The sequence below is a fragment of the Myotis myotis genome, unplaced genomic scaffold (assembly GCF_014108235.1).
Source record: "Myotis myotis isolate mMyoMyo1 unplaced genomic scaffold, mMyoMyo1.p scaffold_m19_p_15, whole genome shotgun sequence".
NCBI lineage: Eukaryota > Metazoa > Chordata > Mammalia > Chiroptera > Vespertilionidae > Myotis > Myotis myotis.
In genome coordinates, this window is record NW_023416319.1 from 42,669,778 (window position 1) to 42,685,968 (window position 16,191).

Consider the following 16,191-nt stretch of genomic DNA (forward strand, 5'->3'; position numbering starts at 1 on the left):
ACATCAATGATGAGAGAGAATCATGGATCGGCTGCCTACTGCATGCACCACACTTGGGATGGAACCCACAACCCAGGCAAGTACCCCGACTGGGAATCAAACTGTGATTCCTGGTTCATAGGTCGATGCTCAACCACTGAACCACACCGACCGGGCTGTTCTGTAGTATCTTTTAAAGGGATACCAATTTTCCATGCTATACAACCTTATTTAAATTTCTTTGGGATTTTGTGTACTGATTTCTTCACTGAAGAGTAATATGTTCAGAAAGGTGAAGAACACAGATGTGTCCACTGAGACGTTCAGATGTGGGGTAAGAAGGTAGATTAGACAACAACTCCAAGAGTCTAAGTCACAGTACAATGTGCACTACAGATGTCAGACATATTTTATACTTAAGAGAAGGGCATTAACTCCAAAACATCATAATTTTCAAAAGGACTTTTTTTCCTCCTGCAAATGATAAACATTTAGCCAGCAGAAACAGCCAAGAGCAAGCATGTCAAACTTGCGGCCTGTGGGCCCCATGCCTCATTTATTTGGCCCATATTAGCCTTTGAGTTTGACATGTTTGGCCTAGAGCCTGTCTTTCTTCAGCTCCCGAGAAACATGTTCAAAATGGCAAATCTGCATTGCCTCCTGGGTTGTATTTCAGCAGCATTCAGGATATACTGCAAGGCTACGTAATGGTGTGGAAAGAATACAGCCTTTGGGGTTAGAGAGACCTGAGCTTGAATCCTGGCTCTACCACTGCATAGCTGGGTAACCAGGAGCCAGTTGCTTCATTTTATATTTATTCATCCATAATCCAGGGAATAATACCTTTAAGTTTTAAGGATTAAGAGTGAGGATGTGCATAAAGTGCCTAGTGTTATGCCTCGTATATAGAAGCTCCTATGACATAACCATTGGTATTAGTGTTCCAGATGTGTGACAGCCTCACCACCTCCCAAGGGCAATGCTACAGGATTCCCAGGGCTCCGGAGAGAGAGTGGCAGCTTGTCTGTCAAAGACGACTGGTTGTTCAGAATACAAGAGTTTTTGTGTGCTAGAAATTACTCCATCACTATTTCTGACTCTCCCAACAACCCAGAGGGGACCTAAATACCAAAAGGCTGAAACTCCTTTACTCATTCGAAATTATTAGACTCAAAGAATTTGAAAACCACAGAGGTTCTCAGAGGTCACCCGCACCACTTCAGAGAACAGGAAACGGGGATCATTTGAGGGTATGACTGATACTTCAGAAAAATACTTGGGGGTGCAGAGAGCATCCTGTGGGAATTATGCTGCAGGCTTAACGATTTATTCTCTTGGTTTGTCTGACAATAAGGCAAACTGTACGTATAGAATGACTATAAAGAATTAAGGCCAAAGCATGTCATAAACTACGATTTTCAATCTAAGCAGGCTGGTGCTGGGGCATGAGGACAAAAGGCCTGATTTTGGTGGTTATTTTCCTGGATTATAGTTTAAAGTACAACCGGACTCGAGTTTACCAAATCTAGGTATAACAGCATTTTGTAATGGCGGCTTTACCATCCCTGCAAACCTCTCATTCTCTTGGCAGAGATGATAATACTCTAAGTTATACAGGCCATAGCTCGTTCCACAGCTCCAACTCAAATAATTTCTAACTTTTCCATCATAGGATGCCATTGGGGAAGGAGTCATGTTCAATTTTCTATTGCCTTCTTCAGCAAACTAGGTAAATCACTCAGACAGCCCTTGGGAAGGTATATGTCTAATTTTATGCCCAGTGTGTAAGCAGCAGAAACCATTTCTCTTAAGTGCTAAACAAGAGACAATCTATAGTGGAAACACACAATATTTCATGGAAAAGGTTTTTTCTTCAAATGGTCATAATTCACCAGGACATTTTGTTCTTGCCTGGGAGTTGTCATTCTTACCTGGGCCATGCAGAACTAAAGAGCAAGCCTCAAGGAAATTTGGCTTTTTACTCTGGAGGGATTGCATTGTGCTGCAATATGGTAAATCCGTAGTTGCTGCCTGCCTGGGTTCTCAAAGTGTTCTGAGGAACATTAACTCTGTAAGTTGTTAAAAGACATTCAGGGCAATTCAAGTTTGGGAACTATATTGCTTCCCTGGAGATTAATAATGCACATTAGCATATTAAAACGTTGGCAGAAGTAATGATGCAGGAAGAAATTCTGTAACCTGGCATTTTCCAAACGTATTTGAATCATGGAACACTTTTTAAAAACCCACAGAACCATTAACATATTGCAGTATACAGTGTTTTTCACAATGCTGTTTGGGAAATTCCATGCTGAATTATGTCTATTTGCAAGTTCTAAAACAGCCAAAGAAGAAACAGTGCCAGGGCCATTAAAAAGGTGCCAATTTCTGAAGGTCCTAACCTTTTGGAAAAAATAAAGACAGCCAAGACTGAGAACAGAAGGCAGACAGAAGTATTCCTGTCTCTACCCCTGCCCTACTCTATCTCCATCCCACCCCCAATATGGGTCAGAGGCTCCACTTTTTTTTTTAATCCTCATCCAAGGAGTGAAGACATTTTTTCCCATTGATTTAAAAAATATTTTTTTAAATATACTTAATTGATTTCAGAGGGAAAGGGAGAGAGAGATGGAAACATCAATGATGACAGAGAATCATTGATCGGCTGCCTCCTGCATGCCCCCTACTGGGGATCAAGCCCATAACCCGGGCATGTGCCCTTGACCAGAATCAAACCTGGGATCCTTCAGTCCACAGGTTCGACGCTCTATCCACTGAGCCAAACTGGCTAGGGCCCATTAATTTTTAGAGAGAGTGGTAGGGAGGGGGATGTGAGGGAGGGAGGGAGGGAAGAGAAGAGAAGAGAAGAGAAGAGAAGAGAAGAGAAGAGAAGAGAAGAGAAGAGAAGAGAAGAGGAAGAGAAATATAGATGTAAGACAGACATGTTGACTGATTGCCTCCCACATGCGCCCTGACCAGGGCCGGAATCAAACCTGCAACCGCGGTACATGCCCTCGACTGGGAATTGAACCCTCAACCCTCTGGTGTCCAGGCTGACACTCTAACCATTGAGCAATGCTGGCCAGGGCGAGAGGCTCCACTTTTAATCTTCTTATTTAATTAGCACTTGACCAGCCTGTATACTTATCTTCCTTCCCTATTAGACTGTGAGCATCTATAGGGTAGAACCCTGTGCCCAGCTACTATAACAGTGCCTATACTGTTGGCTGAATAAATGGATGAATCGCACTAAATCTCGTTTATCAACATTTATTAAACATTCATAATGGAAGCGGCTGACACTTATTAAACATTCACCAAATGATAGGCACAAGGTTAATAACTTATGACGTGGGTCTTATCCTGATTTTAAAAGCATAGAAACTAAATTAGAAGTTGCCCAAAGCTACTCAGCTAGTAAATGACGGAGCCAAAATTCAAATCCAGACAATACGACTTCAGAACCTGGATTCTTTTTTTTTTTTTTTTTTTTTTTTTTTTAAATATATTTTATTGATTTTTTACAGAGAGGAAGGAGAGAGAGATAGAGAGTTAGAAACATCGATGAGAGAGAGCCATCGATCAGCTGCCTCCTGCACATCTCCCACTGGGGATGTGCCCGCAACCCAGGTACATGCCCTTGACCGGAATCGAACCTGCGACCTTTCAGTCCGCAGGCCGATGCTCTATCCACTGAGCCAAACCGGTTTCGGCCAGAACCTGGATTCTTAACCAATACACGTTTCTTCCTCTCTTGTAAGATTCATCTCAGCAATAAAATTCCATAATTCTGTGGAGGGAGAATTTGTATAGGACTCAAACCAATGGAAAAATCACTAGCAGGACTTTCAGGATCAGGAGGGTTTTAAGAGCAAAGGGGAGAATGCAAGGAGAGCCTGCAGGAGACGGGCACATCTGGCAGAGCGAAGGACTTGGGAAGAACAGTGGAATGCACTGGAGGCCTCTCTGAGGAAGTGACATTTGAATTGAGACCTGAAGGATAAATAGAAATTACCAGGTGAAGAGTATAATTAGGTTTCTAAGAGAACAGTTTTTAAACAGACAATACAAATATCCTCACAGTAAATTAAATTCACTTTTTTGGTGTTTGCTTTTGCCTTATGTTGTGGACTACATGTGAGGGATACTTAGTTCTTGTTTGCTACAGTGGGTTAAAGGGTGGCCCCAAAAGACATGTCCCCATCTTAGCGCCTGGAACTTGTGAATGAGACTCCGGAAGAAGGGTCTTTGCAGATGTAATCAAGTTAAGGATCTTGATATGAGATCTGGGTTAAAGATGACCCAGCTGGGCCCTAAATCCAATGACAAGTGTCCTAAAAAGAGACATACAGAAGAAGGACATAGACGGAGAAGGAAGGAAGGCCATGTGAAGCCAGAAGCAGTGACTGGAGTTATGCAGCCACAAGGCAAGGAACGACGAGCCACCAGAAGCTGGAAGAAGCAAAGGAGGGCCCTTCCTTAGAGCCTAGAGGGAGCATGGCCCTGCAATATCTTCATATTGAATTGGGGGCCCTTAGATCTGAGGAAGAATAAGTTTCTGATACTTTAAATCAGCAAGTTTGTGTAATTTGTTATGGTAGCTCTGAGAAATGAATACACTTGGTTTCTCCCTGTTACTGAGCATGAATCTGGGCCACTTTCCCCTAGATATTTACCCTTCTACATGCAGGGCACCCAAAGTTATACAGATATAACTAAGAAGTCAAAACAAATGTCAAACACATTTTTTGGATATCAGATATGACTGTACATTTGTACCACTGCCTCTTTAGCAAGGGTAATGAGGTATGGATTATATGGATACTAAACATCCCTGAAAATGGCCTGAAGCAATTTGAAAGCACTTTTTGCCACTACTACCCTGAATCATTCTATTTTGTACATCCTATAATTTTAGCATGGACAGTGATTCATCCTACATAACTGTTCTTTAAAGCAATTCTATTATCTTTAGTTGGGCTTTTCAAAAAAGGTATGCATATAAAAGAGGAGCTTATTAATTTTACTTTTTTTTTAAAAAAAATATATTTTATTGATTTTTTACAGAGAGGAAGGGAGAGAAACAGAGAGCTAGAAACATCGATGAGAGAGAAACATCGATCAGCTGCCTCCTGCACATCTCCCACTGGGGACATGCCCGCAACCCAGGCACATGCCCTTGACCGGAATCGAACCCGGGACCCCCCAGTCCGCAGGCCGACGCTCCATCCACTGAGCCAAACCGGCCTCGGCATTAATTTTACTTTTACAATAAGTGATTAAATCTGGTATCTTTGGGTCTGCAAATGCTGTCGAATCTGTTTTGTGAAATAGAGCAATATAGCTTGACTGGTGTGCTCAGTGGTTGAGCGTCGACCCAGGAATCAAGAGGTCACCTGTTTGATTCCCAGTCAGGTCAAATGTCCAGTTTGTAGGTTCCATCCCCAGGGCAGGAGGCAGCTGATTGATGTTTCTATTTCATTGATTTTTCTACCTCTCTCTCCCTTTCCCTTTCTCTCTCTCTAGAAATCAATAAAAACATATTTTAAAAAAATAGAGCAATATAACCAAAGCTATTCTGGAGAAAAGGCCTTGAGGAACTACACACACACATATAACTTCCACGTCATCATCCAGTTTTTTCAAAGGATTCCACAAAGGTCAGAGGTGGTATTATTTTAAACAAATAAACAAGGAAACCAACTACTACTTTTTTGATATTTTGATGAGATATTTTAGTCTTAATAAGCTGTTATAAAATATATTGAATTACATTGACAAAATTGTGAAAAACTATCCCAAAGCTACACTGCAGCATTGTTTATAATGTTAACAATAGGAAATGTAATTGTAAGAAAGAGAGCAATTGTTAAACTATGGTGCATCATATCTAGGGTAGAAATTATGAAAATATTTGAAATTATGTTTTGGAGATTTTTTTAAAAGTACATAATAAAACACTTGGTGTATACTAGTACATGTAGATGTAAATAAAGATGTGCATGTAGAAGTATAAATACATGTGATAGAGATATTTCACCCTTCAGTCGATTTGCATATTAGCCTTTTATTATATAGGATTCCCTGACTACAATGAAATTAAATTAGAAATAAAAAACAATATATCTAGAAAAAACAAAATATTTGGAAATTAAAAAATGTACTTTCATTTTTTTACTAGAGGGCATGGTGCATGAAATTTGTGCATGGGGGGTGGGAGGTGGGGGGAGGTCACAGTCCAGGACCCCTTGGGGGAAGTCCACCTGAAAATAAGGAAGAAAATTCTCCCCAGTACAGTTTATGAGGATAGTATACTCATACAAAACCTGAAGACATTACAAAAGAGAAAATTATATGCCAATATCCCTCAATACTTAACAAAATGATAGCAAATCATATCTACCAATATATAAAAAGCCTAATACATCATTACAAAGTTGGGTTTCATTCAGGACAATAAGAGATAATATAATCTACCGTATTAAGAAAATAAAGATTTTATACAGGTGTATATATAAAGTATTTGACAAGATTCAACACCATTTGATACAAATCCTTTTTAAATTAGGAAGAAAAAGATTTTTCTTAATTTGATAATGGGCATCTATGAACAGTCTAATATCCAACTTAATGGTTACGTATTGAATGCTTTACATCTAAAATCAGGCAGAACCAAGGATGACCACTCTCACCACTTGCATTCAACATTTTACTGGTGATTGAAAAGAAGGGATTAATATAAAAAAAGGAGAGGTGAAACTGTTTGCAGATTTCTTACATAGAAAAACCTAAGGAATTCACAAAACAACGAGGCGAATAATCAAATTTAGCAAGCTGCAGAATACAAGCTCAATATAGAAAAATCAATTGTATTTTAATAGCAACAGCAAACAGTTGGGAAATGAAATGAATATTCCATTTATAATAGCATCAAAACATAAAATATTTATGCATACATTTAAAAAATATGTACAAGACTTGTGTATTTAAAAAACTACTGCTGAGAGAAGACCTAAAATAATGGAGAGATAGAATATGCTCATGAAGGAAGACTCATGATCACTAAGATGTCAGTTCACTCCAAATTAATCTACATATTAAATATTATTGTAATCATAAGTCCCACCTCTTTTTTACATAGAAAGAGACAAGCTATTTCTAATATTTATATGGAAATACAAAGAAACTAAAATATGTAAAGTAATCTTAAAAAGAAGAATCAAGTTGGGAGAATTTATAATACCTTCTACTACTTTAAGACTTTCTATAAAACTACAGTGATCAAGACAGTGAACCTGGGCATAAAGAAAGACATATAGATAAATGTAACAGAATAGAGAGCTATAAAATAGATTTACTAATATAGTTAAAAGGTCATTTGATTTTTGATAAAGGTGCCAAAGCAAACAGATGGAGGGCCTTTTTGACAAATGGTGCTGGTACTACTGGATATCTATGCAAAAAAAAAATCTTGACTTTTACTTCACACAATATATAGAAATTAGAGATGGATCATATATAAAAAATAAGAATTAAAACACTAATGCTCTTCATAGTTTGGTGGTAAAGAGTTATTAGGACCAGAAAATAATAATAAAAAAATTAAATTGAATGAATTACACTTTATCAAAAAAAAAAAAAGCTTCTGTTAATCAAAATACACCATTCAGAAAGTGAATAGGCAAGCCACAGGCTAGAAAAATAGTCACAAAATATAGATTTAATATAGGACTTGCATCTAAAATATATCAAGATCTTCCACAATTAAATAATAAGACAAGCAATGTAATAAAAATGGGCAAAAGATTTGAACAGACACTTCACCAAAAAGATATATGAATACTAACACAAAAAGTTGCTTAACAGCAGAAGTCATCAGGGAAATACAAATTAAAACAACGAGTTACCTTTATATAAACTCTAAAATCACTTAAATTAAAAAAGACTGTTGTTAACCAATTATTAACAAGAACGTGGAACAACTTGAACTGCTGCACATTGTTGGTGAGAGTGTAAACAGATACACTGTGAAAAAAAGTCTCATAGTTTTTTTATAAAGAAATATTCATTTCTCTTGTACCCAACAATTCTCTTGGGTATTTATCCAAGAGAAATGAAAATACGTATCCTCATAAAGACTAACAGAAGGCTGTTTATAGTAGCTTTATTCAAGATAGCCAATAACTGGAAACAGCCAATATGTCCAACAAAAGGTAAATTGTGGAGTATTCATAAAATGGATTACTATTCATAAAAAAGGAAAAAACTATTGTACATGCAACAACATGAATGGATCTCAAAAATAGGCTAAGAAAAACTTTAAAGAGTGTACACTGTATAATTCCATTTTTATGAGGTTCTAGAATAAACAAAATTAAACTATGGTGGGGAAATGCACAGAATTAAGGTTGCTTCTTGGTGAGTGGAGGAAGAATTGACTCTGAAGGAGCACAAGGGAACTTTAAACGAATACTGAACTTCAGTTAGTATTTATGGTGAAGTATTCAGGAGTGAATGTGCTTAAGTTTGTATTAATTTGAATGCACCAAAAAAATTAAGAGACTGATAGAGGACTATCAGGGAAATACTAGTACAGCAAAATGTTAATTGAGCCATATATATGGATGTTCTTCCAATAATTATTTCAACTTTTCTAAATGTCTGAAAATTTTCATCATAAAATATTGGAAGAAAATTGTATTTTCAATTCCTCCAGCTCTCTCTCACTGCCTGTACAAACTGGAACTGAATTTGTATAAAGCCCATAGGTGGTGCTATTTTCAGAGTAATAATTTTACCCTTTAAAAACAACAACAACAACCCAACAAACTTTAATACAAGATATAAATCAAGCCATTCCTTCTCACCAAAGAATGAATTAAAAAGAAGAGTGATTGAGAAACCAAGATGGCGGCATAGGTTAACGCCGGAGATCGCTGCCTCAAACAACCACTTCAGAGATATAACTAAAGGACAGAACGGACATCACCCAGAACCACGGGAAGGCTGGCTGAGTGGAAATTCTACAACTAGGAGGAAAGAGAATATCATACCCAGACTCAGAGGAGGCGCAGTGCTGAAGTGAAATACTCAGGTGCGGAGTGTGCGCGCGGAGCGGGCTGGCGGCGGAGGGCGCGGTTGTTGTTTTCAATCGGGAGGGAGTCGCAGACTCTGAGCTCCAGATCCGGGCGAGTCTCTGGGGACCGAGACTCAAACGGGAGAAACGGGACTGTCTGGCTTCGGTCGGAACTCGAAGGCAGCTTTCTCTCCGAGGTTTGCAGCCATTGCTGGGGCTCTGAGAGGCAGAGCCCCTGGGGAAGGAACTGAGAGTCGCCATAACTGCTTGTTCCGCCCGCCCTGTAGATCCCCGGGGACCCGCCCCGCCCAAGCCCTGCTCAGAGCCATTTGCCGGATAGCCTCAGGCAAACGCTAGATTAGCACCGCCCTAGAGATCCAGCACAGAAGCCCTCCCACCACAGACACAGCAGACTCTCATAGCCAGTTAGCCTGGAGGTCAAATCACCCCGGTATTGCCGACATCAATCAAGGCTTAAAGGCAACAAGACTGCGGACAAAGACCACTAGGGGGTGCACCAAGAAAGCATAAAAAATGCGGAGACAAAGAAACAGGACAAAACTGTCAATGGAGGATATTGAGTTCAGAACCACACTTTTAAGGTCTCTTAAGAACTGTCTAGAAGCTGCCGATAAACTTAGTAAGGCCCTCGAAAAGACTGGTGAGACCGCCGATAAATGTAGTGAGATCCTCAAGAAATCTAATGAGACCCTCGATGTTGTGATAAAGAACCAACTAGAAATTAAGCATACACTGACTGAAATAAACAATATTATACAGACACCCAACAGCAGACCAGAGGAGCGCAAGAATCAAGTCAAAGATTCGAAATGCGAAGAAGCAAAAAACACCCAACTGGAAAAGCAAAATGAAAAAAGAATCCGAAAATATGAAGATAGTGTAAGGAGCCTCTGGGACAGCTTCAAGCGCACCAACATCAGAATTATAGGGGTGCCAGAGGATGAGAGAGAGCAAGATATTGAAAACCTATTTAAAGAAATAATGACAGAAAACTTCCCCCACCTGGTGAAAGAAATAGACCTACACGTCCAGGAAGCGCAGAGAACCCCAAACAAAAGGAATCCAAAGAGGACCACACCAAGACACATCATCATTAAAATGCCAAGAGCAAAAGACAAAGAGAGAATCTTAAAAGCAGCAAGAGAAAGAAACCCAGTTACCTACAAGGGAATACCCATACGACTGTCAGCTGATTTCTCAACAGAAACTTTGCAGGCCAGAAGGGAATGGCAAGAAATATTCAAAGTGATGAATACCAAGAACCTACAACCAAGATTACTTTATCCAGCAAAGCTATCATTCAGAATGGAAGGTCAGATAAAGAGCTTCACAGATAAGGAAAAGCTAAAGGAGTTCATCACCACCAAACCAGTATTATATGAAATGCTGAAAGGTATCCTTTAAGAAGAGGAAGAAGACAAAAAAAGGTAAAGATACAAATTATGAACAACAAATATGCATCTATCAACAAGTGAATCTAAGAATCAAGTGAATAAATAATCTGGTGACCATAATAGAATCAGGGACATAGAAAGGGAATGGACTGACTATTCTTGGGGGGGAAAGGGGTGTGGGAGATGCGGGAAGAGACTGGACAAAAATCGTGCACCTATGGAAGAGGACAGTGGGTGGGGAGTGAGGGCGGAGGGTGGGGCGGGAGCTGGGAGGATGGGAGTTATGGGGGGAAAAAAAAGAGGAACAAATGTAATAATCTGAACAATAAAGATTTAATTAAAAAAAAAAAAAAAAAAAAAAAAAGAAGAGTGATTGCCCTAACCGGTTTGGCTCAGTGGATAGAGCGTCGGCCTGCGGACTGAAAGGTCCCAGGTTCGATTCCGGTCGAGGGCATGTGCCTTGGTTGCAGGCACATCCCCAGTGGGGGTGTGTGCAAGAGGCAGCTGATCAATGTTTCTCTCTTATTGATGTTTCTGACTCTCTATCCTTCTCCCTTCCTCTCTGTAAAAAATCAATAAAATATATTTAAAAAAAAGAAAAAAAAAGAAGAGTGATTTCAGTTTCACATTATATATGTAATCTCTGGCTCCGATGGAGAAGTTCAGAAGTTTCATGCACTGTACCTCAGCTTAGACTACTTCTAAGGCTAATCATTTAAAGATGGGTACCTGTCTTGACTATAATTTTTAAAAAATGTAACCTCAACCCACCCTATATTTACTGAATTTATTGGGGTGACACTGGTTCACAAAATTATACAGGTTTCAGGTGCACAATTCCACAACACATCACCTGTACTCTGTATTGTGTGTTCACCACCTCAAGTCAGGTCTCCTTCCTTCACCATTTATTCCACTACACTGCCTTGACTTTAGTCTTTAGCACAAGAAAATATATTTGCTGAGCTTGGCCTCTCAAGGTGAAACTCAGGGATAGGATGTCAACAAAACAGAAAAAAACTTTTGGGTTTAATTACCTTTATCAAGAGATGCCCCAGCCATGTGGTAAAAGCTCAATGCAGTGTCCACATCATTAATATTCTTTAGGAAAGTAAAGAAGTTCTCCACTTCCTGAAATGTCAGACCCTGGAAGAAGAGAGAGAGCAAAGTAAGGCAGGAACCTTGAACAAAAAACTGCATAAAATGCAGAAACTAGGCTGTTATTCATGTCTATCAACCAGAAATGTATGCTATGTCTAGAACAGAGACTGAATAAATTAGTCAAGGAATGTCAAATTTGAACACAACCGGGCAATAAAACTCTAGAATTTTACTCAGAGGAAAAAAAGCTGGCTAATTGCTTTCCTCTCACATGTAAAATATGACAAGATTGCTTTCACTGTTACAGTGGTGGCTGGATATCTTTAATGAAAATATTTCAAAAAAAAGAAAGAAAATATTTCAAACTGGGCCTTGAAGTTAGTCACAATCATCTATTTTGATATTTCCTAAATGAGCTGTAGCCACTTGATCTGTCATACATCTTAAGACCAGAGTCAGGACTTCGATTTAAATAATCTACTTACAAGGCTAACTAAGCTTTTTGAAGCTTAAGCTAATTAAAGAATCACCCCAAATCAGTGATATACATTGGAATGGTTTCAGAATGTAGAACCCAAGGACTTGGGAAGCTGTTCATTATCTCAATTTAAAAGCTACGGATAAAGCAATTTGCCACTTAATTTTAATCTGATGAAATTCTGTGAATGAAGAAATTCTTTTCAAAAGCTAGTCAAAGATTTGTTGACTTCAAATTCTATGTTCTATGAAGGCTCAAGAGAGAGTAGTTACATAAATAGGGGCTACAGGGAATTCCCTTACAGGGAGGAAGATTTGTCCTATTTTCCATTTCCCACTTCGCACACATCAAGTTGTGATGGAATGCATACAATTTCTAAGAAGTAATTAACACTGAAGAGACATTGAGATCAACGCCTTTTAATGAAAAATCAGATCCTTAATGGATTGCAAATGTTGAGTGGCTTCCACTTAGCGCTGCTGCTCTTCCAATTTCCATTTCCCCAAACCACAGAGTCCAGGAGTCCACAATGATATCTCAGTAATAAGGAAACCTTAAGATAGACAATTCATAGTACTTTGTTAGTATTCTCCAAACTGGGTCAATGTTATCTTTCTTATTTTATCAATCAAACGAAGAAGTAAACTACTGAATGTATAATTCTATCACATGATCTTTTATAGTTTATTCCCCAAGAATCAAAGAATTTAAACTTTTTCTTGTGGAATATGATGACCATATATAAAGGCACAGCCTTGGCCGGTAGGGTTTAGTTGGTTGAACATTGTCCCATGCACTGAAAGATCACCAGTTTGATTCCTGGTCAGGGCACATACCCAGGTTTTGGGTTTAATCCCAGGTCAGGGTGTGTGTGGGAGGCAACCAATCGACGTTTCTTTCTTTTTCCCTTCCTCTCTCTATAAAAAAATCAGTAAAAATGTATCTTTAAAAAAAAGGTACAGAAAAACATAAATGTGCAACTGTTGTAAAATGAACATCCATAAAACTTCTATTCAGGTCAAGGAACAGACTCTTATCAGCATCCCAGAAGAAGCCTCCTTCTGTCTCACCAACATGGCCCTTCCCAACCATAAGCCTCTTCTCTTCTCAGTGGTAATCATTTTTCTGATTTTTAGGGGCTACATTTCATTGTCTTTAAAAAATAGCACTATATGTTATCCATTAATGCATTTTATTTATTTATTTATTTATTTAAAAATATATTTTATTGATTTTTTTACAGAGAGGAAGGGAGAGAGATAGAGAGTTAGAAACATCGATGAGAGAGAAACATCGATCAGCTGCCTCCTGCACATCTCCTACTGGGGATATGCCCGCAACCCAGGTACATGCCCTTGACTGGAATCGAACCCAGGACCCCTCAGTCCACAGGCCGACGCTCTATCCACTGAGCCAAACCAGTTTCGGCTGCATTTTAAACAGAAGCAAGAGTTTAGTTATGTCTTTTCTGAACTTTATAAATGAATCATGAAGTATGTATTCTACAGTCAGGGACCGCATAATGATGTTTCAGTCAACAATGACTGTATATATGACAATGGTCCCATAACATTACAATGGAGCTGAAAAATTCCTATCCCATGTAGCCTTGGTAACACCATAGTGCTATGCATTACTCACGTTTGTGGTGATGCTGGTGTAAACAAACCTACTGGGCTGCCAACTGTCAGTTGTATGAAAGCATAGCACATACTATGTGTTTCTGTAGTTAGATATATTTTGATACACAAATACTTACCATTGTACTACAATTGCCTACAGTATCCTATCTAATAATAGAGAAACATGGTAATTAACCATAACTTCGCTACCCTTCCCATTGGCTAATCAGCAAGATATGCAAATTAACTGCCAACCAAGATGGCGGCCAGCAGCCACGCAGCTGAAGCGAACATGAGGCTTGGTTGCTCCAGTGACGGAGGAAGCCAAGGTTCCCTGCCTGCCGCAGCCCAGCTCTGAGCTCCAGATGCAACAATGTTGCAATTATAGAAGCTAAACAAACCCAGAAACCTGCTTTCAGCTGCCAGCGGGCTCAGAGCTTAGAGCGCCAGTGATGGCAACAGAGTTTCAATTATAGAAGCTAAACAAACCCAGATACCTGCTTTCAGCCAGCCACAGCCTCAGAGCTGGAGCTGGCTCTCAGCGCTAGTGACAGCTATAAAAGGTAAATAAATCCCAGAATAATAATAAAAAAAAAAAGAGGCTGGGAGCTTCAGTCGCCCACCAGCCTGAAAACGGCCCTCAGCCCCTCACCCAGACTGGCCAGGCACCCCAGTGGGGACCCCCACCTGAAGGGGACGTGACCAGCTGCAAACAGCCATCATCCCCTCATCCAGGCTGGCCAGGCACCCAAGCGGGACCCCCACCCTGATCTGGATCACCCTTCAGGGCAAACCAGCCAGCCCCCACCCATGCACCAGGCCTCTATCCTATATAGTAAAAGGGTAATAGGCAAACTGACCCTAACAGCAGAAAGACTGGGAGTGACTGGTCACTATGACACACACTGACCACCAGGGGGCAGACACTCAATGCAGGAGCTGCCCTCTGGTGGTCAGTCGCTCTCACAGCAGGGAGCTCTGCTCAGCCACAAGTCAGGCTGATGGCTGCCAGTTCAGCGGTGGTGGTGGGAGCCTCTCCTGCCTCCTCAGCAGCGCTAAGGATGTCCGACTGCAGCTTAGGTCTGCTCCCTGCTGGCAAGTGGGCATCCCCCGAGGGCTGCCGGGCTGCCAGAGGGATGTCTGATTGCCATCTTAGGCCCAATCCCTCGGGGAGCAAGCCTAAGCCAGCAAGTGGTCACCCCCGAGGGGTCCCAGGCTGCGAGAGGGCACAGGCCGGGCTGAGGGACCCCCTACCCCCGAGTGCACAATTTTTTGTGCACCGGGCCTCTAGTCTATATATATAAAAGCCTAAGCAATTGTTACGACCGAATGACTGGAATGACTGGAACAATCTGTCGAGCAGTTGCTATGATGTGCACTGACCACCAGGGGGCAGACGCTCAATGCAGGAGTTACCCCTGGTGGTCAGTGTGCTCCCACAGCCAACCTCCTGCGGCCCCTTCCCTCAGCCCCCCTCCTTGGCTGGCTGGCCAACCTCCCACAGTCCCTCCCTCTGGGCCTCAATCAGGGGGCAGGCCAGCCAACCTCCCAGGGTTCCTCAACGTGACTGGCCGGCCCCCAGATAGGCCTTGATTACCAGCCAGGGTAATGAATTCATGCACTGGGTCTCTAGTTCAGTACATAACAGGTTAGGCTAGGAGCAACAGACTACATAACATATAACCTAGCTGTGTAGCAGGCTATAAGTTTGTGTACGTACACTCCATAATGTTCGCACAATGATGAATTGCCTAACTACGCATTTCTCAGAACATATCCCTGTTGTTTAGTGGCACATGATTATAGCATACATGGCTTTTCTCTTTAAGATTTGTCCATATTTTTGTGTATATATGTAGTTCATTAATTTCTTTTTAAATATATTTTTATTGATTTCAGAGAGGAAGGGAGAAGGAGAGAGAGAGTCAGAAACATCAATGATGAAAGAGAATCATTGATCAGCTGCCTCCTGCATGCCCCCCACTGGGGATCGAGCCCGCAACCCAGGCATGTGCCCTTGGCCAGAATTGAACCTGGGACCCCTTAGTCCACAGGCTGACGCTCTATCCACTGAGCCAAGCCAGCTAGGGTGTTCATTAATTTTTATTGCTATGACTATTCCATTGTGTAAACATACCACAATTCATCCATCCTATTTGGGCTGTTTCTAGTTTTGGGCAATTATGAACAATAGTGTGGATAAAGCATTTATTCAAACATGTATGGAATACCTACTCTGTACCAAGCTCCATAATATTTGGCAGTGAAATGGAAGGTCTATACTAAATAATTTTTCCATAACTTGAGGTCATTTTCTTGGCCTTGACTTAGAGCAGTGGTTGCCAACTGGTGGTCCGCGGACCACTGGTGGTCCACGAGGTCTGAAAGGTTGGTGACCACTGACTTAGAGCATCCAGACGTAGGGCTCATTCCTTCTATGAATGCCACAGTATGCTAAGGTAAGCACTAGGCTAGAATCGACCTTATGGAGAATTACAGGTTCTACAATATCAGCTGCTA

General features: G+C 40.6%; 1 protein-coding gene across 12 annotated transcripts in view; it reads right to left on the bottom strand.

Annotated features, from left to right (window-relative positions):
- The window catches only part of MICU1 (mitochondrial calcium uptake 1), a 181,769-nt gene that overhangs the window by 16,724 nt on the left and 148,854 nt on the right, over window positions 1–16,191 (bottom strand). For 7 of the 12 annotated variants that reach the window (XR_004972226.1, XM_036337031.1, XM_036337037.1 and 4 more), the window contains one exon: window positions 11,508–11,616. Coding sequence is in view for 10 of the 12 variants with exons in the window: in XM_036337031.1 (XP_036192924.1) it covers window positions 11,508–11,616 (109 nt within the window). In the remaining 2 variants the exon portion in view is untranslated. Of the gene's footprint in view, window positions 1–2,996; window positions 3,445–3,609; window positions 3,973–10,413; window positions 10,475–11,507; window positions 11,617–12,452; window positions 12,603–16,191 lie in introns of those variants that run through there. The other 5 variants (XM_036337039.1, XM_036337040.1, XR_004972225.1 and 2 more) reach the window with 4 other exon arrangements.